Source organism: Bufo gargarizans, unplaced genomic scaffold (genome assembly GCF_014858855.1).
Source record: "Bufo gargarizans isolate SCDJY-AF-19 unplaced genomic scaffold, ASM1485885v1 fragScaff_scaffold_703_pilon:::fragment_2:::debris, whole genome shotgun sequence".
In the NCBI taxonomy this organism is placed as follows: Eukaryota; Metazoa; Chordata; class Amphibia; order Anura; family Bufonidae; genus Bufo; species Bufo gargarizans.
The window spans coordinates 174,106-199,975 of NW_025334170.1; the positions used below are offsets into that span (position 1 = coordinate 174,106).

A 25,870-nucleotide genomic window follows, 5' to 3' on the forward strand; every position below is an offset into this window, starting at 1 on the left:
ATGATTCCCCAGCAGGAGGAATGCTCCTCGCAGACACTGCAGGCTGCCAGACTGATGACTCATACTATCCACATGAACGAGCACGCAAGGACTGAGTTCTTAGTGTGATGTCATAAGGAGGCGTGGCCAGCCTTCACTCAAACTGCCTAAGCCCTACCAGCCTTAGAAGCAGGAAAACAGGAAGTGAACAGCAGAGCTGGCTGTGGGTGAGGATGGAATAGCAAGATGGGAAAACCCCTTTAAAAGAAAAAAAATCACTGGAGCTTTACGTACAAAACTATGTTAACTGGCACTTAATAACTACCACTGTGATCAAAGTTGGCCTCTGTGCTCTTCTATATCAGCAGTAACTGCCTGAATAAAGTACGTTTAAAAGCATTTTTATTAAATATCGAATACAAATTGGTTCTCCACTACATAAAAAAATCAGGCTGGTGGTGCGAGTTAGAGTCTGGAATCTCGTATGAATATGCACCATCTCTGCAAAACTCACCCCCCCCCCCCCTCCACCACAAATATCTCAGTGAATAGTATAGGAGCTGAAAAAAAGCCCACACATAAAGTGGCGTGATGAGAGTCCAGGCCACTATACTGGGTCTGTACTACTACACTATGTGACTCCAATGTAGATTGGAGTAAAAGGTACAACCACTGGTGGTATGATTAAAATGGACCCCCACTAAGTTAGCGGCTCAATGCTGGTTTATTAAACTACTACTGAACATAACAAGGGGCTCTGTATTGCTCAACGCGTTTCTCTGATGCTATTGCGTGGTATTTCCTCAGGAGCAACGGCAACCTTATCATAGAGGGCACTGTTCAGATTCAAGTTCATCACTCAGTGGTGAGTGTGCAGCAAACATGTGTTTCATTAAACAAGAAACAGAACAAAACAAACAATGGGTGAAAACCATGCTTCCAATCATGCATGTACATTCCTTTGTGTTAGACACACATCCAGCACTTTATCAGCTTACTATAGCTCCAGTCCACATCAAACTGAATAAAAATCGCCTGCCAATACTTTTTATTGAATTATAGTGCCCAAGTCAGGGATGTGTCAACTCCCAAGTCTCACCCTTTAACCGATCCATAATACAGAGTATTACTACTCTAATTGCCTAGTGCTTGGGGATAGGTGCGCACTGTACTTGGCTATCTCCAGAACTCCCATAAAGATGAATAAAATGGAGGCGTGCATGCTTGACTTACTTCTAATTTCAGGGTCCCTGCAGGGTATGGGATCCTTGTTCTTGTGATCAGGTGGGTGGTTCCAGTGGTAGGACCCCCACCAATCTGTTTTCCACAGGATGGGGATAGCTTGCTTTAGTTAGAATAGCCCTTTAAGTATCACAGAAGTAAGATGGCAGATGGATAGCTTGGGACAAGTTCCATGAATGCAGTTGTCATTGGTGCAGGTTAAGAGCTTTTCTGTGTTGGTCACAGAGGTGTTTCATGTCTGGACCTCCAGATGCAGGAACACCCATTGTTGATGTTGTGGAGACAAGATTCACGATGTTGTAATCATGATGTAATGATTAAAGGCTGTTCTGCCAGTGCAACTTGTTAGATAATCATCATTTGAGATGGCTAGCCTCCAATACCATGATCTAAGTCTAAATGCATGTGTCCCACTTTAATTTTATAATAGCAATATCAGTATACCACTCTTCCCTTTAGACCCTGCCATGTAATCCTGTATGCCAATACAGCTTTGCCAAGAGTCCACCCTACTCCTCTCTACATGAAGAGTTCCTTGGAACTTAAACTAGAAAAATACATGTAGATATTAAGTTTCCTGTAGCCATGGCAGCAGAGTGTTAGACATGCTTCCCCAAATTTTGATCCTGGAAAGTTTCATGTGGTTCTTCATTATAAGAAACTTTTGTAATTGAGGGTTATGGGGGTAAGGATAAAAATGTTAAGCACCTACTAATAAAATGTGCAACTGATTTCTGAAAGACTTGGGATGAAAACAATTTAATTTAAAAGCTGTAAGTTTACATTGGTTCTGTAATTTCTTGGCATAATCTTTTAGAGGTGGAAAATGATGACGAGATTAACTAGATTTATGTTGGCACAGCCAGGTGTGTGCTGGCATGTAAGTAGGTAATAGAAGGAAAAGAATCGTTACAAAGAGCAAGCTTATGGTTTTTACCAATTATCCCCTGGTCAAAGATAATACCTGGTCTTCCCATTCAACGGGGACATACTTGTACTCTCTTTGTTCGCTTGAACAAATTGAGCAGATAAAGTAAAAAGGTTCCCAACCAAGTATGAGATTTAGTGTTCAAACAAGGTTTTTGGAAAAGACACAGTCTTGCTTGTATGTGTACTTAGTGGTAAAGCCAAATACAAGTGAAGAATAAGAAAAACTTCTTGTTAAATAATATTCCCCTCTGTGTTCATTCAGAAAGTATGGGGCTATGTAATGTTTTATCTATTGGTATTAGAATCCAAGCTTTAAATACTTTAATTAAAATGTTCTCTTTCTCGGTGTGCTTTTCTCCACCGAGGACTGATTGTTAATCTTTCCTAATTCCCACCTTGAGGTGCTCTTGCCAGGACTTAAGTACACAGAGACCACTTATGCCGTAATGTGTAACAGGCTTGTGCTGCCTGCTGGGTAAGGAACAATTTTGTAATGCAGAAATTTTATTCTGGATTTTATGGATCAGACAGCTATAGTAAATGACCACATCCATGGATAAGCTGATGGATTTTAATTAGGATGCTGTGGATGTAAAGAGGTGAAAGGCTGGATTGTACGAGCGTAAGTAATGGTTCACACTTCCATGTCACAAAATGTCCTAGCTTGGCACCTCATCTCTATTTTTCTAACGTGTAATGCTGCACATTTTAGAACAATGGCTCTTATTATGAACCCCGGAAAGAAACTCTTTTTTTACAATAATGATGTGTATAGGTGATTTACTATAGGGGTAAAGACATGCAATGGAACTGAAGTCTTGATGGCAGACTTATACTAAATAGGGTTCTGTAACTAAACACACTCCCACATGAAATAAAGGCATGTATTGTTTTTATTGAAATTAGACCATTAAATGGCTTATGATAGGGGCAAATTTACTGAATTATTAACCCCACTCCCCCAAATCCTATTGTTTCCCATGAGATAAGCAGCACGATTGGAAGCAATACATTTTAGATACTGTAGTTCATTCATCTACTCCACAGACACGTGTGTGCTTTTGTTTTCAATGAGAGAGTGAAATAAGTCTATGTCTACAGTTCTGGTGATGGCTTACCGGTATCTCCTGTGTGAACAAGGGATGTTGAACTCAAACATGCCCAATCCCCCCTCCCGCTCTTCCTGCTGGCAGGGAAAAGTCAGGACGATCCCATACACATTAGATGGTTGACCAAACCATTTGATGGGTTGCCTTAAATCAAATGCTCAATTAACATATCTAATGCCTGCTTGAGAGGTATTTAGCATAACTTTCTCATATCACCAGATGTTAGACATGCTAATTTGCATATATTTTACCCAGAAACAAAGAGAAGTTTTGCCTAGCCTACAATACATCTCTTGTATACTAGGCAGACTCCATAATGAGAAATAGTACCTGCCCAGAAGCCCCCCTCTCATATGTTCCCAGAAGATGTGCAAATGATCCCTCTCTCCTTATGTCTTCCAAGACTTATACAGGGTAGCCTATGAAAAAGTAGGCCACCTCCAATATCTACAAATCAAACTGCCTAATAATAAATCTGTCTTAGTTTTCCATAGCAACCAATCAGAGCTCAGTTTTCATTTTTTCAGAGCCCTGTAGTAACTGAACGCTGAGCTCTGATTGGTTGCTATGGGCAACTAAGATTTATTATTCAGATTGATAAAAGTAGCCATTTGTGTCGGAAAGATGGTGTTCTCCCTGGAACAGCGAACTTTGATTGTGGTAGGCTATGTGCGAAGCAGATCAATTAAGATAAAACAACAGACCTTTGCCAACAAGTACCTAGAAACAAAACCACCAGCTAAAGGTTGTATTCAGAGTTTGGTTCGGAAATCGCATAAAACTGGCTCTGTTGTAAACATGAAGAAACCAAGGCCTTCATCGATCAGGACGGCTAAAGTTGTGCATGAAATTCAGCAGCGGATTGCAAGTAGCACTCAAAAATCAACTCGAAGACTGTCTCAGCAAGTTGGTGTATCACAAACGACATGCCTATATGTTCATATAAAAAACTTGATAGATTATTAAAGAAACTCCCCAGTTAATTATTATAGACACAATCAGATGACTTCTAGGTATAGAGGAATGCTAGCCAGTATCCTCTTATCCCTAGGACCTACCTTGTCAATGTTGCTCCAGGGGCCCCCATATTCAATCATCTGTAGCATCTCGCTATCTCGCTGCTGTGTGAGCAGATAATATTTAAATGTATCCGTACAGTGGGCCCCCAAAATAAATTTTACTGGTGGGACCTAGGCACCCCAGTCTGACACTGCATAGACCTGAACAGGGACCACTTTCAGTATCTTTTATGACTTGTGGGTAATAAAATAAAAAATAAAAAAAATCTACTTGCTCATTCATCTTGTCAAACTATTGCTGTAGGTGGACTACTTTTTTCGTGGGCCACCCTGTATTTATTCTCTGAGTCTTTTCAGAAACAAATATGAGTTCTAGGAGACCAAAGGGTGTTATATACTTATTTTCAGGGGATGTGGAGCATATTTGGGTCCAAAGTGAATTTTTTCAAAATTTAGGCAAATTGGACCTAATATAAATTTCAAGAAACGCTATTGTCAGGATATTTTGATATACCATACTCTTGAACTCTCACTTTACCAGCAGCAAAGCAGCCTCTTATGATTACATTTACTCCACCATACTTGACAGAAGACATCAAGCTTTTATTTCATAAATGTTCTCCTCAGACTTATATTTTTACACAAATGCATTTTTCTGGCCATTCACTATCTGTCGCCTGTGCAACTTTGTTAATTTTAAACATTTTATCATTTTATTTCTTCATTTTAGTCTTTTTACATGAGATGAGCGAAGTTTTGAAAAATGTGATTTGGCAACTTCTCTGATGCGTTACGAATTAATTATTCAATCACAATTCACCAATAAATCAGGTATATCCAGGCCACTATGCCTTAGGGTATGACCACACAGAGCGGTGAGTGATGCGGGTGGGTTACGGCCATACTGAGGTAAAAAACTGCGTGGCCAATTAGCCATAGCTACTTTTCATTTAATAATGAAGCCCGCTCTGCATAGTCCTTCATTGCTAATAGCAGAACCTTTAAACAGCGGCAGTTGCTGGTATGGGTTTTGGCTGGTTAGGTTGAGGGTGAGAAAATGCATATTTTTGCTGTTCCTGCCAGCAATCTCCTGCTGGTTTTTTGACAGAAAACACAGAACATAAATCAGCTCTGGCATACCCACTTCTCCAACCCCAGCGCTCTCCTGCCCTACAGGTGGGATCCCTTCTTCTGCCATCTGCTTTTTCTCCTTTCCACATCATCTAATATCAATGAGAATATATCATCGGGGACATCCAGCTCCTCCTCTCCCTGCATCTTGCTGACTTTTCTTGGACATGGAGACTTTGAAGTACGGTTTGGAAGAAATAAAGGCAGCAAAAGATGAGGATGGTCATTAAGACCTGCCCCCCCTAAGGCATACAGAGTGGATGGTATTGGTTGGCACGCTGGCACTGCAATAATAAAGGCTTCCATCTTATTGGTATTGAATTACATACTGAAGTAGGAACAAATAAATAAAACTGACACAGAATAAGTATCCCTGCAATCTCCCTCTCCAAAATTATTCTATTAATTGTTTTCAGCAACACTGTCCCTAGCACATGAGCGCTTTCCACGTCTCTCCCTATGCTCAGCTCACAGGAAAATTGAGCAGGATGAAGGTTTTATAGGGCTGTAACATCACAACGGATGGCAGATTGGCTGGCTGTAGAGTATTATGGGTGATCTTGCATTCCCTGGCTTTTTACTTTCACGTTGTAACATGTGCAGCCGACATTTTAGGAAAAACTGATTCATTCCCACGAAGCGTGAGGAAATTTGGATTCATTGCGTATCAAAGTTTCCTAAACTTCGGACCAAATTCCACTTCAAATCCTTTGCTTCGCTCAACACTAGTAATTACCCTTCCATTGCTCAGCTGATTCTGCAATCCCGTATGGGGCCCAGTGACTGCCTTACTAGCGGCAGGGTCTTTCTCTGATGTCACAAGCAGGTTTGTTCCTATTTACTCCTGTTCATCTGGTCAAGACATCAGAGAAAGAGAGCCCAGCCACTTGGACAGTTACAGGACCACTGGACCAAAGAATGGTAAGTATGCTAAAAGTGTATAAAAGGTCTAGAGACTATGAGAAATACCGATAGAAAACTATGAATATGTCCCAGGTAAACCCATTACAGATATGTAATACAATTGTGTGCTTAGACCCTCAAGTTATCTCCCTGCTAGTGGAGGGGAGCTCCAATCTGCAGAACTTTTTGTCAGTCTGTATTCTAACTGGAACCTTCTAACAGTGATGGTTCTAATAACTCCATTATTTTATGGTACTGCTGCTGCTGCTGACAGGGCCGGCCTTAGGTGTTCAGGCGCTCTGTGTGAGCTAACCTTGTGCCCCCCCCTTACCCTAGTGCTGAATAATGTGGTAGTGTTACTTGCAGTCCTATGTAAAACCACAGATAACACTAGTGTAGATCATGGGCAAGGGCCCGCATACACATCGCCCCTCCTGCCTGTCATACCACCCCCCCCCCCTTCCCCCCACTGGGCATTTTGGGGGGCATTAGGAGTTGGATGATGCGGAGTGTGCACATAGCCACCAATCATATCCCCCCCCTCCTAAAGGTAACTGATGTGCTGGGGGGAGGGGAATATGATTGGTGGCACACTCAACATCAGCAGCAAGGAGTTAAAGTCCAACCCTTAAAGGGCTTCTGTCACCCCACTAAACGTTTTTTTGTTTTTTTTCTTGTACTTATAATCCCTATACTGCGATTTATCCATACATAATGTGATTATTCATTTTGGTTCAGTAGATTTTACTAAAAATGTACTGTTATAATATGTAAATTACCTGTCTACCAGCAAGTAGGGCGTCTACTTGCTGGTAGCAGCCGCATGTTGATTGACAGGGCCAGCGAACGGGATCGTTCTCTGCTGGCCCTGTTTGCATTCAAAATCTGGCGCCTGCGCCGTACCTGTCTTCAATTGACGCAGGCGCACTGATAGGCGGACGCTCGCTCGGCCGCTCCATCCTCAATGCACCTGCGCCGGGTGTATATATGACGTCATCGGCGCAGGCGTATTGAGGATGGAGCGGCCGAGCGAGCGGCCGCCTCTCAGTGCGCCTGCGCCGATTGAAGACAGAATGCGGCTGCTACCAGCAAGTAGACGCCCTACTTGCTGGTAGACAGGTAATTTACATATTATAACAGTACGTTTTTGGCAAAATCTACTGAACCAAAATGATTAATCACATTATGTATGGATAAATCGCAGTGTAGGGATTATAAGTCCACAAAAAAAAAAAACTGTTTAGTGGGGTGACAGAAGCCCTTTAATGGCCCCCAAAATCCCTGGGGGGGTTGATGTAGTAGCAGGAAAGCACACTGTCCCCCTGTCCTCTATGATCCCCCCCCCCCCCATGGCACATTTCTCTCACTCCATGATGGGCCAGTGGCAGATGGGATCCATCCAGTTGTTATCTTTGTACAAAATTTTACTACCAAATACCTGTAACTTATGGTGGAACTTGGCTCAGGCTGTGGCTGCTGGCTGGTGCTCAGGCTCACTCCTTCCTTCTTCTCTCTGGGCCCTGGGGGCGGAGCTCAGTGGCAACATCAAAAGCTGTGCGGCAGCTGCGTTATGCTCCAGCAGCCACTGGTCTGCTCTCTTAAAGAGACAGGAGGCCAGGCAGCAGAGCGGAGCTGAGAGCGGCCCTGGGCCCCGCCCCCTCCTCACTCTTTCTATAGTCCGTGCTGTTAGTTGGCCTGCGGGCGGCCGCAACAAAATAGTAAGTAGACTTAGTTTGCGGCGGGCTGTCGGCCGCCCGGCGCCCCTGTTGCTATGGCGCCCTGTGCGGCCGCACAGCCCGCACACCCCAAAGGCCGGCCCTGGCTGATGAAAAACTCCTGTTTCCCACACATATTTGTCCAGTTTCACCATGATGATGTCCAAGGAGAATTCAGTATGAATTAATTATTGGAATGTTTATCATCCATTCATTCAAGCCCATGACCTAAGGCTATATGGAAGCAGTGAGTGCAGTGTAGACTGGACTGGAGTAGCCATAATAAGTCTTCACATGACTTACAAAGGTGGTTTTGAACCCAGAAGACGGATAATATTTCATCATTGGGCTGATTTAAACAAGTGTTTATCTTACTTAAACCCTTGGGAATTTGGTCCTAAGTCCAAATAGAAATTATGGATGCAGGGTAGACTGGACTAGAATAGTCATAATGGGTCTTCACATGACTTATGAAGGTGGATGTGAATCCAGAAGATGGATATCTTTTCGTCATTGTAATGATTTATACCAGTGTTTATCTTAAACCCCTGGGAATTTGATCCTAAGTCCATATGGAAGTAATGGGCGCAGAATAGACTGGACTAGAATAGCCATAACTGGTCTTCACATGACTTTTGAAGATGGTTGTGAATCCAGAAGATAGATACTTTTTCATAATTGGGCTGATTTAGACCAGTGTTTATCTTAAACCCTTGGGAATTTGGTCATAAAATGAATAATGAAAGTTTCTCCTTTAACACACTATATTATACACAACTAACCTGGAAACATTTACCTTGTATTGAAAGCATGTCTGGATCAATCTCCACAAAACATTAATTTTTAGGATTGATGGTAAGAACACTGAAAGGGGAATGAAATTACATGATGATATGTGAATGGGTCATCCTTTGTATCATGGCTTCAAAACAAAGAACTGGATGGATTAGTTGGGAGACGTAGCCTTCATTTTATTTGTCAGATTTTTTTTATTTATTCAAGAAGGCAATGTTCTGGAAGTAAGATAAGATTAAGAGATACATTATCCTGTACATTGTCCTATCCTCTATTCCAAGTATACAAGTTGATGAACTCTTTAATTACCAGTGTAACTATTACTTCAGTCAATGTGGAAAATCAGTTTTTTCGTAGTTCTTTTACTAGTCTTTGAAGCTCCTATTACAGCAGTAGCAAAACAAAGAGTAAATTATCTACTTAGAGTTTAGTTGTTCAAGCGTCATGCACTGAATAAACTATCTGAGCTCAAGTCTGTTGGTGGCACAAGCCGGATTTAAACCTTTTTTTTTTCTAAAGGGTTTCCCGGGCACTTGGCAACAGAAACCGAGAAACATTGTTTTAAAGAAAACGTTTATTTTAATCACTTGATGGCAGGTTTCCTAAATCTACATGTAAGAGGCTGGCATGAAGACAGGTGGCGTATTATATATCCTGGTATACTCATCTCTCATTCATGGCACCGCTGGAGAATATCTTGTTAGCAGTCTGTCTTAAGTGTTTATAGAGTGCCAGACAGAAAATCTGGAATAACACAGCTTGGAATGTTCTGTGCCTACACTTCTAGAATAATTAGGTAGCATTTTAATAGTCTGTTATACTTCTTGCGTAACTGGCTAGCTACAACTGAGCTGAGATTTGTAGATGTGTGTATACACACACACTGTGAGTGGTAACCAATCATGAGTGATGATGCTTTGGAGTGCTCTGCATGAGCCAGCAGGGGGTGGGTGGCATACATTAGTTCATTCTCAGGTCTGGAAGCAGGATTATATCATGCCAGGTCTAGGACAATATTTAAATTCAGCAATCGCTAAATTTTAAATATCTTCTAGCTCTATGGTTAACACGCTATTAAAAACTCCGCTTCTGCGATAACCTGCACACAGAGAGTGAATTTATTTGTCCATTTCTGGAGACAAGCGTGGATCCATTGTGTCACTGTTTAATTTGGCTGCTGCCAAAACCAGGGATAAACCTCATGGGTGTATGGACTTTGTGCCAGATCAGAAGGAGTAGTGTCTATCAGCAACCACTGAAAGTGTTCAAGATCCATAATCGATAAACAGAAACATAGTTTGCAGGTCATTGCTGATGGAAATAGCGCAACACAATATGACAGATATGGGTAAGCAGACATTAAAAAATAACGCAAAAACACAAATGCAATCGCACTCTGCCCTGCCTTTATGCTGGATGTTGAATAAGGCATTGTTGTACATTTTGGCCAAAGCGTAATAAGCCCTGGACTTTGTGTGGCTGTCGTGGCCCATAACAGGTAGGAACTAGTGTTAGGGACCACTCATGAAGGCGACCTTGACGTGGTGAGTGGCTTATTACGCTTTGGCCAAAATGTACACCAATACCTTATTCAACATCCAGCATAAAGGCAGGGCAGAGTGCTGGTTTGCAGAGTGCGATTGCATTTGTGTTTTTGCGTTTGTATCTGTATTTCGCCATAGCAATGTGCACCTGCATAGGGTTGTGCGGGCTGACCCCCCATATATTTTTCTTTGTAGTATACAAACCGGATTCCCAAAAAGTTGGGACACTAAACAAATTGTGAATAAAAACTGAATGCAATGATGTGGAGATGGCAAATGTCAATATTTTATTTGTAATAGAACGTAGATGACAGATCAAACGTTTAATCCGAGTAAATGTATCATTTTAAAGGAAAAATACGTTGATTCAAATTTTCACGGTGTCAACAAATCCCCAAAAAGTTGGGACAAGTAGCAATAAGAGGCTGGAAAAAGTAAATTTGAGCATAATGAAGAGCTGGAAGACCAATTAACACTAATTAGGTCAATTGGCAACATGATTGGGTATAAAAAGAGCTTCTCAGAGTGGCAGTGTCTCTCAGAAGCCAAGATGGGTAGAGGATCACCAATTCCCACAATGTTGCGCAGAAAGATAGTGGAGCAATATCAGAAAGGTGTTACCCAGCGAAAAATTGCAAAGACTTTGCATCTATCATCATCAACTGTGCATAACCTAATCCGAAGATTCAGAGAATCTGGAACAATCTCTGTGCGTAAGGGTCAAGGCCGTAAAACCATACTGGATCCCGTGATCTCCGGGCCCTTAAACGACACTGCACCACAAACAGGAATGCTACTGTAAAGGAAATCACAGAATGGGCTAAGGAATACTTCCAGAAACCATTGTCAGTGAACACAATCCACCATGCCATCCGCCGTTGCCAGCTGAAACTCTACAGTAACATAGTAACATAGTACATAAGGGCGAAAAAAGACATTTGTCCATCCAGTTCGGCCTGTTATCCTGCAAGTTGATCCAGAGGAAGGCAAAAAAAAAAAAAAAGCCCTGTGAGGTAGAAGCCAATTTTCTCCACTTTAGGGGAATATAAACTTCCTTCCCGACTCCAATCAGGCAATCAGAATAACTCCCTGGATCAACGACCCCTCTCTAGTAGCTATAGCCTGTAATATTATTACGCTCCAGAAATACATCCAGGCCCCTCTTGAATTCCTTTATTGTACTCACCATCACCACCTCCTCAGTGCAAAGAAGAAGCCATTTCTAAGCAAGATCCACAAGCTCAGGCGTTTTCACTGGGCCAGGGATCATTTAAAATGGAGTGTGGCAAAATGGAAGACTGTTCTGTGGTCAGACGAGTCACGATTCGAAGTTCTTTTTGGAAATCTGGGACGCCATGTCATCCGGACCAAAGAGGACAAGGACAACCCAAGTTGTTATCAACGCTCAGTTCAGAAGCCTGCATCTCTGATGGTATGGGGTTGCATGAGTGCATGTGGCATGGGCAGCTTGCATGTCTGGAAAGGCACCATCAATGCAGAAAAATATATTCAGGTTCTAGAACAACATATGCTCCCATCCAGACGTCATCTTTTTCAGGGAAGACCCTGCATTTTTCAACAAGATAATGCCAGACCACATTCTGCATCAATCACAACATCATGGCTGCGTAGGAGAAGGATCCGGGTACTGAAATGGCCAGTCTGCAGTCCAGATCTTTCACCTATAGAGAACATTTGGCGCATCATAAAGAGGAAGGTGCAACAAAGAAGGCCCAAGACGATTGAACAGTTAGAGGCCTGTATTAGACAAGAATGGGATAGCATTCCTATTTCTAAACTTGAGAAACTGGTCTCCTCGGTCCCCAGACATCTGTTGAGTGTTGTAAGAAGAAGGGGAGATGCCACACAGTGGTGAAAATGGCCTTGTCCCAACTTTTTGGGGATTTGTTGACACCACGAAATTCAGATTCAACATATTTTTCCCTTAAAATGGTACATTTTCTCAGTTTAAACTTTTGTTCCGTGATTTATGTTCTATTCTGAATAAAATATTAGAAGTTGGCACCTCCACATCATTGCATTCAGTATTTATTCACCATTTGTATAGTGTCCCAACTTTTTTGGAATCCGGTTTGTATATTGGAGGCGTGGCGATCTCCATGCAGTCATGCACACCTGACCAGTTAGTCTGCCCTGGAGGCTGGTTTTAAAGTCAGTATAAAACTGAGTCTGCTTATATAGCACCTACCAGTAGCCATTTGGCTCCAGGAGAAGTATATAGTGGGCTCAGCATGCATGTTGGTACTTGCATCCTTGGATCCAATGAAAGCTGTAATGGCACCGGACAGGGTTAAAAGCAGAGTGTGCTTGGCGTGCATGCTGTACCTGCGCTCCCTGGACTTTGTGTGGCTGTCGTGGCCCATAACAAGTAGGAACTAGTGTTAGGGACCACTCATGAAGGCGACCTTGACGTGGTGAGTGGCTTATTACGCTTTGGCCAAAATGTACACCAATGCCTCATTCAACATCCAGCATAGAGGAAGGGCAGAGTGCTGGTTTGCACAGTGCGATTGCATTTGTGTTTTTGCGTTTGTATCTGTATTTCGCCATAGCAATGTGCACCTGCATAGGGTTAACATGTACAAAAAAGCATAAAAACCTGCCGGAAGTATTTCGCACACGCTGGTGAATTACTTGGTGATTACTGCGCATGGCAGCATCCTTTGTAAAGAGCCAGAATTAGCCAGAACGGCCCTCCTGTGTGTTTAACATGTTTTTAAGTGTTTTTATGCTTTTTTGTACTTGTTCTGTTTTTTTTGTGATTGAATAAAAGATTATTGTGTTTGTACTACTTGGTAGGTGTGCTCACTTATATTGTCATACCACTTTTTCTTGTCCTTGCTTCATATTACATTAGGTATGGTTGTGTAGCACCCTCTTTGTCTTTATATTGTTGGTTGTGCACCTACAATATTGCTTTATCCGCATGCATAATTATGCATTTAGGGCATGTTTTTCGGCTGCCACTATTTTGTGAACTGTGAATTTTCCTGATTCGTTAGCTTTCTGACTAACTTCAAATAATGACCTGTGGTAAAACATATTCCGCACTCTTATGTGCGGTCAATCAGGTGCAGTCATTACAACTTTGAAAAGTGCCAAGTCTATCTCAAAAATGTATTTTCCCATTGACTTTTATTGGAAAATGAGATGATGCGGTTCCTAACTGCTTCATGACTGCATCACGACCACACCATGTGGCGATTCCTTGAGGCAGATCTGGTCAGTGACCTATATTAAGTTAACATATTTATAACATTAGTTTATATAGACTCCTCAATGCACAGATCACAATATGAAGAAGGAATTATGGAAGTCACAGGATCGATAGATGTACTAATGATATGCAAATTATAAAAAATGAAAAGAAAAAACATATTAGGAACATCTCGATTTATTCAGTATTGAGTATGAGCATCATGACCAGAAATACACACACTTACATGCCTTGACATGCTATAAATGAGGCCCGAGGAATCTTCTGCCATGCACTCGGGCACATTCATTATGGGCTGCTGCTGGCAGATCCCTTTGCAGTTGCTAACCAATGACACCTCAGATGGGCTCGATGGGAGACAACTTCGGAGATGCTGTAGGCCATGATAGCACATTTAGGCCGCAGAGGGCACAAAAACGGAGCTATGTGATCGTGTAAGTGGCGATCATGCAACACAATGTGCCAGAGGTGTTTCTACGAACAGAATTTTGAATAATGTTTTATGTCAGAAAGAAATGTTGGATTGCTGTAAAAATCGGCATGTAGTTATGTCTCAGGCAGATGTGGTCTCATTAGTAGTGATGAGCGGCAGGGGCTATATTAGAATTTGTGATCTTTCATGAATATTCTGTAGAATATTCGTCATATACTCGCAAATTCGAGTATTCGAGATTATTTTATTGAATGTGAAAAATCGGCAATGTAAAAATCGCATAATGCAAATTCGTAACGCGTGGGTCACTTTGGCTACATTTTTCAAGCTGCTAGAAGTTTCATGAGTTTCTCCTGAGACGGGAGAGAATGGTTGGCACGGCAGAACATTACAATAGCTTTATATGCAGATAGAGTCAGGTGCTCCAATATATTCGCGATTGCGCTAATCTGCAGTGATTAGAATATTTTTTTGCACTACGTGCAACTTCATATTTTGGCAGGTCTGACTACAGATTACTGATTGGTGCACTAAGTATTGTTGTGAACTTGACATTGCTTCCTTCTCATTGGCCAACAAGCAAGAAGCAGATGGAAAAAAATGCTGAATATTCGATATAACAAATATATAGCACTATATTCTATATATTCGCGAATTCTCGAAGTGGCGATATTCGCAATAAAAATTCGATTTTCGAATATTCGTGCTCAACACTACTCTATATCACACTATATCCAAAATTAAACACCACTACTGTTAGGTCTAAATTGGACAGTCCATGAAGTGGTGGTACCAGCAGTGTTAGGCCTTAGCCCAGCAGGCCCCTGATAATCAAGGATTTGGGAGAATTACTGCAGCATTTGATGTCTTCAATGCAATTCCTAATTTATTCACCAAGAATGTGACATTTTGACTACAATGAGTCTTTTTCTGTCAAATTGCTTAAAAAATCCAAGCCCTCATTAGAAACTGAGTCTTGCCACAAGATAGTGTCAAACTGCTTCCTGATGCCCTTTAATAAGGCTCTCAGGGGATGGTTTTGAGTAGTGGGCTTCCTGGTGAGAGGTCACTGACTGCTAGACATGCCTCTATAATGCACATGAAGGCATTTTTCAGTTGACAAACTTTGAGAGGGGGCACATCGCTGGATTGAGAAGCAGAATGGTTGTTTTGATGAATTGCCTGTCATCTAGGCCACTTTAACCTAGTTTTTAGGAGGTGTTGGGTGCAGTGGTTAATTGAGGCCACACACAGGGCGAACAGACTGTAAACTGCCCAGACTACCAGTTGACAGGATCAATTGATCCACTGACAAGCACGAGCAGCTCCCACAGTTTTGATGTCCACCATCCATACATGTGTCGCACTTTAATTACAAACCTTCGGCCTCTGCACAAACAATTTCCAGGTGTTTAGCAGAAGGAGATTTGGTGTCACAGCGCCCATTACATGGCCTGCCATTGACAGCCAGCCACCACCGGCTTCAATTACAGTACAGTGGTGTCGTGAGCTAGAAATCTGGACTGCCTCAGACTGGAACCATATAGTTTGGAGTGACAAATCCATGTTTTGTTTGGGATCCAACAGATGTTGTGATTGAGTATGGAGGTCTCAGAGAACTAGAGCCTCTTTTCAATTATACAGATTTCTCCAATAAATGTATCCTTTCACCCTAATATTATAATCACTTACATATATCATCACACATAGAAAATTTCATTCAACTCTAACAACTCCTTCTTGGTGCGGTATTTTTTTGTCAATGAGTGTAGTTTTGTGGTGGAAAAATTCAATATAACTTGTGTTTTATTTATTTAAATCTCTGATCTTTCTGTGTCTAAGAGTCGTGTGGGTGGTTCTACTTAGTGATTGACCACCTTCACTGTATAAAAGTGCATACTGAGACAGCTGTCAATCACTGATAGGACTGGCTGGAATCCTAAGCATAGAAAGAGCAGGAATTTAATTGAATAAATTACATGTTTTACTAAATCTTTTCCCACAAAGCTATATACTGTATATATCAATCTGCTCAGCGCTTCCTGCTTTACAACATGGTGCCTGCAGCCAGGACTGTATGTACAATATGTGAGGTGCCTATTAAATTGACTTGCAGCCACTAAGATTCATCATTGGTTATTAAAAAAATAAAAAAACTTTTTTAGATCATGTTTAAATATCCTAGATCAATTTCATCCAGCTTTGTAGAAATTGTAGAACATTCATCTAACTGTAAAAAAAAAAGCACATTAAATAAGTTGTCAAAAATGTTCCCAGCCAGTCGTCATGTGCAGTATTAAAGCGCCCTAGGTTATCTTTCATGTGGTAAAAAATACACGTAGTGTACAACTTCCAGATGTTGAACATTGTTGTTTTTTTTGTTTTTGTTTTTTCTTTTCTCGACTTCATTTTAATTATGACAGAACTATAAAAACACAACAAGTAATTGGCAGTATTGTGTGCAAAAACAGATGTCCCAGATATATTTCTTGCTTGGAGTAAAGGAGATTGTAAGTTAAAGAACCTATATAGGTTGCTACCCTTGGATTGATTTTCAGATGTAACTTGCTGTATGCAGCCTGCCCTGACCCTAGCTCATCCCTGACTATGGTTTCATGGTTTTGCCTGAAATCTTGGTGCTACACACTGGTGTCTTTTGACATCCACAGGTCAGTAGAAAATAAAAAGGGACTATTCCAAGAGGGATCAGCCTCAGCGAAGTTCAGATCCCGGTATAGGACATAAAAGGTGAAGACCATGAGGGGCACTTAGGCAATGTCCTTTGGAGTACACCCAAGTCAAATCTCTGACATAGTGGATCCACATCTGCTTCCTTAACAAAAGACAAAATATCAAACTTTGGGTTATTTACTCTGGGAAAAGATGGCTGAGGGAAGATCTAATTACAATGTATGAATAGACAGCAATACTTCTGATGATCTTTTTATATGTAAGCCTGTAACCATGACAAGAGAACATCCTCTATGTCTAGAACAAAAAGAAGGTTTCGTCATCAGCATAAATGAGGATTCTTTATTGTAAGAGCAGTAAGACTCTCTGCCAGAGGAAAATGTGATTCTTGTGATGCCTTTCTTTAATGTAAACAAAATTGCAGGTTATTGGTACTAGGGATTTATTATGATCAGGGTCGGCGTTAGAGCGGGGGGGCAAACTGGGCAATTGCCCAGGGCTCCGATCCTCTAAGGGACCCCCTGCTTCAGTCCGCCTGGCAGATCACAGAAGGTTGAACAGTCGGGACTCCAGAATGGGGAATTTTCCAGCTTAGGAGTCCCTGCTCTGACTCCATATATGCATGTGTCCATATATGGAGTCAGTATTATGAACATGAAAGGAGTATTCCCAAGCATTGTCATTATGCTTAGTGACACCCTGTGTGTGTATATAAATCTAATTTGAACTCTATTTTTGAAATGTCTCTGTGGGCTCAATTCTGTCAGTGCTGAAAAACCTCATAGAAGTTTCTCTTGTATAATACAAGAGAAACTTCTATGAGTTTTTTTCAGCACAGACAAAGCATTGAGCACTATAGCCCAGTGGGTCAGGTTCTTGCCCTTGATGTAGAAGGTTGTAAGTTCAAATCCTTACAGGAACTTTTTTTTTAAATAGAGGCTAAATAAAACTTAAATATACAGGGTGTTCCCAACAGTAAAAATTAGATTTTATTGAGAAAAAAAGATTAAGCAAAACGTAAAATATGATCAAATAACACCTGTATTAGCCTACACCAACCTTTTTAACTTATGTAACCAGTATTTTTAAAATGTTTCTGTGGGGATACAAACTCACAACCTTCTACATTACAGGTAAAAACCTTAACCACTGGGCTATAGAGCTCAATACTTAGTTTATGCTGAAAACCTCATAGAAGTTTCTCTTGTATAATACAAGAGCAACTTCTATGCTGTTTTTAATAGAAGAGAAACTTCTATGAGGTTTTTCAGCACTGACTTAGCATTGATCTCTACGGCCCAGTGGTTAAGGTTTTTGCCCTTAATGTAGAACGACGATCTGTCATTTTTGACAATACTATTTGGGTTTTGTATGACTTGATCACTTTTTATTTAATTTTCTTGGGAGATAAAGTGATGAAAAAAACTCGAAACAACCTTTTTTTAAAAAAGTTCTGTTACGCCATTCACAATATGGGCTAACTTTTTTAAATATTTTAATAGTATGGGCGCTTTCACATGTAGAGATGCCCATAATTATATATTTTTTTGTTATTTTTATTTTGGGGAATGGGGTGATTTTATTTTATGTTTTTTTTTTAAATTTTTAAAACTTTTTTTTATTTTTGTTAAGTCCCCCAAGTAGACCACAACTTACAATCAGCAGATATAAATTGCTCCATTATTCTGTATAGAAATCACTTTATCACAGTTCAGTGCTGCCATCTAGTGGCCTGAACTGGGATATACTAACAATGAGCCTGGAAGCCTAGTACAGGCTGCTCATTTTTAGAACAGGGTGCTTTCCCTGATCTCCTCTGGGGGAAAGCGTGCCTGAAGAGGAATCCCGCACTTCCGGTTTTTCACACTCTCAGATGCCGTGAGTAAGGGGAACTCATTGCTGTGAAGGGAAGGGGGCATGTGGTGTAATCTGGGGCCATGAGGGTGAAGAACTGTGTGAGGAGCTTTGCGGGGTGTAAATCTGTGAGGGAGCGCAGGAAATCAACAGAATGTAACTGTGTTGTTAGTACATTATTACAAGATTTGGGGCCCCACTTTTGATTTTGCCCAGGGGCACCTTTTGTCTAAAACCGGCCCTGATTATGATGACCAGATTTGTAGTAGGGAAGGACTTTTTCTCCCTTAATATGGAGCAACTGGCCTCTTCCTCATACTGTAGGATTTGTTTTACTTCATCCGGATCAAAAAAGTAGTTTGGACTTAATGGACCGGTCTCTTTTTCCAACCATACCAACCCTGTAACTATTTACTTTCTTTCAGAATGCATGAATTGTACAAGACTGACGTCGATAGCAGAGAGGATAAGTAGCCTTGAAGCTAAGGTAAATATGCCCAGTTTCTACCAAATCAGCATGACAAAAGAGTATATTAGAGTATTCTGCTGTCATAGAAACTTTACTATGGTCTTGTAACATCTACAATTACAGGGTTCATCTGATTTTTAAACAAATTCTCTAACAACAGAATGTTGACAAAAAATAATCCTCGCTGTTTTGGAGGTCCTGCTGGTCTCCTTTTATTTCCCTGCTGCGAAGACATGCTGTACATGCCCATGACAACTGCAGCTAATTACTACCTCAGCGATTTTGTGCCAAACATGCTAGCATCACTGCTGAGGTCAAAACTGACAAAAGTAATACAAATAAAAATTTACCAAAAATCAACTAATGAAAATCAGACATTGCTTTTGAATTGTGGTTCAACAGAATAATTTATACAATAAACTAATTAAACTGGCCTGGACAAAAATGATGGTAATCTTAACTTAATATTCTGTTGTGCAACCTTTTGAGGCAATCACTGCAATCAAGCAATTTCTGTAACTTTCAATGAAACCTTTTCACCTGTCCACAGGTATTTTGGCCCACTTTTCATGAGCAAACTGCTCCAGCTGTCTCAGGTTTGAAGCATGCCTTCTCCAGACTGCATGTTTCAGCAACTTCCACGGATGTTCAATAGGATTTAGATCAGGGCTCATAGAAGACCACTTCAGAACAGTCCAATGCTTTGTTCTTAGCCAATCTTGAATGATTTTAGATATGTGTTTTGGGTCATCCTGTTGGAGGACCAGTGACTTGAGACTGAGACCAAGCTTTTTGACACTGGGCAACACATTTTTCCCCAGAATGCCTTGATAGTCTTGAGATTTCATGGTACCCTGCACAGATTCAAGACACCCTGTGCCAGATGCAGAAGAGCTCCAAAACATAATCAAGCCTCTTTTTTTGTATGTTTCATATTTGCATCTCTGAACATAGAGCTTATGTGACATGCCAAAAAGCTCCAGTTTTGTCTCATCTGTCCAAAGAACATTCTCCCAGAAGCTTTGTGGCCTGTCAATATGCATTTTGGCAAATTCCAGTTTTTTTCTGATTTGCTTTTATCAGTGGTTTCCTCCTCGGTTGTCACTTTGGCTTAGACAGTGAAAGATCTGATACTGATGTACCTTGATCTTGGAGTTCACCTCTAATCTCTTTGGAAGTTGTTCTGGGCTCTTTGGTTACCAATCGCATTATCTGTCTCTTCAATTTGTCATCAATTTTTCTCTTGCGGCCACATCCAGGTAGGTTGGCTACAGTCCCATAGACCCTAACCTTCTGAATAATATGTGCAACTGTAGTAACGAGAAGATCCAGCTGTTTGGAGATGGTCTTATAACCTTTACCTTCAACATGTTTGTCTATAATTTTCATTGTAATCTCCTGAAAGAACTCTCTCCTTTGGCCCATGTTCAGTGTGGTACACACCATGATACCAAACAGCACAGTGACTACTTTTCACCCTTTAAATAGGCAGACTGACTGGTTACAAATTTGAAAACACCTGTGATGCTAATTACAAGACACACCTTAGTTTAATATGTTCCTAATAATTTCATCATTTTTGTCCAGGCCAGTTTAATATTTTTTAATTATTCTTTTCAACGACAATTCAAAATCAATGTCTAGTTTTATTAGCTGATTTTATGTAAATTTTTATTATTACTTGTTTCAAGTTATTTCAGTAACTTTTGTGTGTTCTTTTTTCTTTACCGGAAGGGTACCAACAATTTTGTGCACGTTTATGTGCATTTACAGCAGGGAAGTAAATAGAGACCAGCGGGGACCAACAGAGCATTGGTTCTGGAGCAGCGGGGGATTGAACAGGGTACAGGTTTCACAGTACGGGGGGCGCAGTTTTAGTTTTCGCCTCAGGCAACAGAAAGACTAGGTGCACCCCTGCGTAAGTAGTATAACGTATTTATAACAGTAGGATCCCCCCAGATGTTAGGACTACAGAACTGTATGCTCTGGAACCTACTCCAACGCCTCCATGTACCATTACATATCCTTGAGTTTAACATGTGAGCCACTTACCAACGTGTTGGGAAATATGTATTTTTCTTATGCGTGTTTAATTTAGTTTGACACATTCTTCTCAAGCAGTCACTTATGGCAAGTTTTGGATTTCCCTTTATTAACATTGGCCACTCTAATCAGTCAAACCTACTTTATACTTGAATCACAAATTACTACACTTGGCAAAAGCAAAGGAAACACTTAAACTGATTTAAGTCTGTTTTCATTAGTCTATGAATGCCCACACAGTGAAGCTGATAAAACAAATGCTATTTGAGTTTACTATAATTGTAAGGTACGACATGTCACTTTTAATAAAGTAATGTTTGTGTATTTTCAACCTCTTGCCATGTCGTGGCTCCTTAGGAAAGCTGGTAATGGGATTGGTAAAATAGCCAGGGTTTCACCCCGTAAAAGCTTAGTATGTATACGCCACATGTAATGTGCAAACAGGTATGATGTCATCAGAGTAGCCAGTCTGGTGCATTCATCATATTTAGCATAACATGAAGAAATTGGACCAAACAAAATCTGGAGGCAGTAATCGTCTCCTCTTATGCGGCAGTGAGACCTTTTCGGACCTCTTAAGATGCATCCACATGGGACATAAAATACAGCTGAAAAATCTGCAGCAGGTTTTGCCGCAGCAAATACAGCAACAAAAAACACATGAATTACACGGAGAAGGCTGTGAATTTCACCCTCTGAGTTGCAAGGGGTGAGATCTGCTGCTTAAAGGGGTTGTCTCATCATAGACAATGGGGACATATCACTAGGATATGCCCCCATTGTCTTATAGGTGCGGGTCCCACTGCTGGGACCCGCACCTATATAGAGAATGGAGACCCGCAAGGTGGTGGCTGGAGGACTCCGGTCCGGCCACCACCAAGTCAGCTCCTCATAGAAGTGAATGGGAGTGTACCGCGCATGCGCGGCCCCGCTCTTATTCATTTCTATGGGGCCAACAGAAATAGCCGATCCAGCGCTCGGCTATTTTCGCCGGCCCCATATAAAATGAATGAAGGGAGGCTGCGCCCTCCTTCACTTGCGGGGCTCCGTTCTCGATAAGACAATGGGGACGTATCCTAGCGATATGCCCCCATTGTCCATGATGAGACAACCCCTTTAAATTGTCTGCAGTTTTCAAATCTGCACCACGGGTCATTTTCCGCTGCATTTTTTTAATGCAGCATGTGGATGAAATTTCCTAAAAACTCACCTAGTTTGATTGAACTGTATAAAGCCTCATTCACACGTCAGTGTTTTCCCATCAGTGATTCTGAGCCAAAACTAGGATTGCAGCCTCAACAGACATAAGGTATAAGGGAAAGATCTGTACCTGTTCTGTGTTTAGAGCCACACCTGGGTTTGGCTCAAAATCACTAATAGAAATCACTGACTAAACACTGACGTGTGAATGAGGCTTAAGGCCCCTTTCACATGAGCGGGTTTTCCACGCGGGTGCAATGCGTGAAGTGAACGCATAGCACCCGCGCTGAATCCTGACCCATTCATTTCAATGGATGCGTACATGAGAGTTTTTTTTAACGCATCAGTTCTGCATTGCGTGAAAAATGCACCATGTTCTATATTCTGCATTTTTCACGCAGCCCCATAAGGCTGGGTTCACACAGGCGTGACGGATTGGCTCAGGATGCGTTCAGTAAAACTCACACTATTTTGCAAGCAAGTTCAGTCAGTTTTGTCTGCGATTGCGTTTAGTTTTTCATTTTTTTTCGTGCGGGTGCAATGCGTTTTAATGCGTTTTTCACGCGCGTGGTAAAAAACTGAAGGTTTACAAACAACATCTCTTAGCAACCATCAGTGAAAAACGCATCGCACCCGCACTTGCACCACGTTCACTTCTATGGGGCCAGGGCTGCGTTACAAACGCAGAATATAGAACATGCTGCGATTTTAAAGCATTGCAGAAGTGATGCGTGAAAAAAAACGCTCATGTACACAGCCCCATTGAAATGAATGGTGCCGGATTCAGTGCGGGTGCAATACGTTCACCTACCGCATTGCACCCGCGCGGAAATCTCGCCCGTGTGAACGCAGCCTAAAAGTGAATGGGGCTTCAGTGGAAAACGCATTGTACGCGTGCGGAAACAACTGAACGCAATCGCAGACAAAACTGACTGAACTTGCTTGCAAAATGGAGCGAGTTTCACTGATCCGTCACGCTCATGTGAAAGAGGCCTAACGCTGTGGATTTGCAGCATGAAAATCTGCAATGGTAAGGTCCCTTTCAGACGAGCGTGATTTCCGCGCGGTGCAATGCGTGACGTGAACGTATAGCACCCGCACTGAATCCTGACCCATTCATTTCAATGGGTCTGTGCACATGAGCTTTGTTTTTCACACATCAGTTCTGCGTTGCGTGAAAATTGCAGCATGTTCTATATTCTGCGTTTTTCACGCAGCCCTGGCCCCATAGAAATGAATGGGGCTGCGTGAAAAACGCATTGCATCCTCAAGCAAGTGCGGGTGTAATGCGTTTTTCACTGATGGTTGCTAAGAGATGTTGTTTGTAAACCTTCAGTTTTTTATCACACTCGTGAAAAACGCATCAAAACGCATTGCACCCGCGCGGAAAAAACTGAACGCAATCGCAGACAAAACTGACTGAACTTGCTTGAAAAATAGTGCGAGTTTCACTGAACGCACTCTGAACGCATCCGGCCCCAATCCGCAACACCCGTGTGAAACCAGCCTAAGTCTGCAGCAGATCCACCACGACTGAGCCCACCCTTATGGGATATGCAATCAGCAGTGTAGTCTATGTAGATTTCCTGCACAGATTTTGCTTGCATTATTCGCCGCTGTGTTTCTGCACCAAAAACCTTCAGCGCTATTGTACTATGCATTCTGTGTTCAGAATGCTATTATTTTCCCTTATAACCATGTTATAAGGGAAAATAATAATGATCGGGTCTCCATCCCGATCGTCTCCTAGCAACCGTGCGTGAAAATCGCACCGCATTCGCACTTGCTTGCGGATGCTTGCGATTTTCACGCAAACCCATTCATTTCTATGGGGCCTGCGTTACGTGAAAAACGCACAAAGAGGAGCATGCTTCGATTTTCCTGCAACGCACAAGTGATGCGTGAAAATCACCGCTCGTGTGCACAGCCCCATAGAAATGAATGGGTCTGGATTCAGTGCGGGTGCAATGCGTTCAACTCACACATCGCACCCGCGCAGAATACTCGCCCGTGTGAAAGGGGCCTTAGGCTTTATCCATATAGAAGAGCCATGTGCACAGATCCCCATATGGCAGCACACAGAGCCAGTATGACAACCACCATTGTCAGTCTGTGTGCCACCGTAAGATTCTCTGTACATCACAATGCAATGTGCATGAGCACTTAAAGAGTTATTCCCATCTCAGACATTGATGGCATATCGCCAGGACAGGAGTAGGCAACCTCTGGCACTCCAGCTCTTGTAAAACTAGAGGGATGCATACTTGCTGTCTTCTCAGGGCTCCCATAGAAATGAATGGAGTCTATGTGGATCCTACCTCTGGGACTCCCTCCTATCTGTAGAACGGGCCTTTCAAAGTGAATAAGAGTGCACTGCGGCCACTCTCCATTCACTGCTATGGGAATTCCGGAAATCGATAAGATCTGGCTCGGATATTTCTGTCAATCCCATAGCAGTGAATGGAGAGGTGGCAGTGCATACGTGGGGCGCTCTCCATTCACCACCATTGATCTTCCGAAAATAGCTGCTTGCATGGCTATTTTCGTAACTTCCATAGCAAGGAATTGAGATAGGTGCGGGTTCCAGAGGTGGAATTCGCACTTGTCTGACATTGATGGTGGGATGGGTATAACCCTTTGAACGAGCTTTAATTAGATAACATTCAGATTATTTCACATGGAATCAGAGTAAATTAATGTCCACACTGAAGACTGCAAAATGGGTCCCCTTGACAACCATTGATAACCCTGGCTAATAAATAATATTCCTGATGGTTTGGGATAATGCATTGATTATGGGGATGCTTAAGCGCAGAAAAATATAGAAATAATATTATTGTATTTAATAAAATAATTCCAAAATTCTTTATGGGGGTCAGAGTTTTTATTATTATTATTATTATTATTATTATTATTATTATTATTATTATTATACAGAGCCTCAAATTTTCCTGTTCCTTCACAAAACAGTATATACTTTAGTTACTGGATAATATTCTGCTTGCAGCCTCCACTATGTGAATCTGGTTGTATAAAGATATACTGTATATTCACATGCAAGGTGCTCCCCCTAGTGGCAGCACAATGAATTCAGTCACTGGTTTCTCATAAACAGCTCAGAGAAGGCTTCTCACTAGCATGCCCTGTGGGATGCAAACCTTCAGGACCTGCTGGGAGTCGTAGTTTTCCTGCAACATGCTGTAGTTTTATATCACAATTATGATTGCATGCTACAAAAATTTAAATAAACATTGCTAAAAAAAAAGTCATGCACACACCAACATACAATATCAATATAGTACAGATCGGCCCCTCAAAAAATGAGTCCTCACACAGCTCCGTAGACATAAATGTAAAAAAATACAGTATTTTTTGTTTCATGTTGTGCTTTAGTTGTATTTTTTTTAGTATTAAACTGTAGGATACCTAGGTTTCAAGTAAAAAAAAAAACGCAGCTTTCTCATAATAAAGTCATATAAAATTATAAATAACAGAAAAAAATAAAAACAGACATAAATTAGCTATCGCTGCTCTATAACAATATCACACGATCTGTCCCCTCAGATGAATGCCTT

General features: G+C 41.5%; 1 protein-coding gene across 1 annotated transcript in view; it reads left to right on the forward strand.

Moving 5' to 3' along the window:
- Positions 1-3,884: 3,884 nt before the first annotated feature.
- LOC122922777 (collagen alpha-1(XXVI) chain-like) overlaps positions 3,885-25,870 on the forward strand; it is a 52,350-nt gene continuing 30,364 nt past the window's right edge. Inside the window, exons 1-3 of the mRNA XM_044273501.1 lie at positions 3,885-4,170; positions 6,272-6,331; positions 19,009-19,070. Of these exons, the coding sequence (XP_044129436.1) occupies positions 3,885-4,170; positions 6,272-6,331; positions 19,009-19,070 (408 nt within the window). The remainder of the gene's footprint in view (positions 4,171-6,271; positions 6,332-19,008; positions 19,071-25,870) is intronic.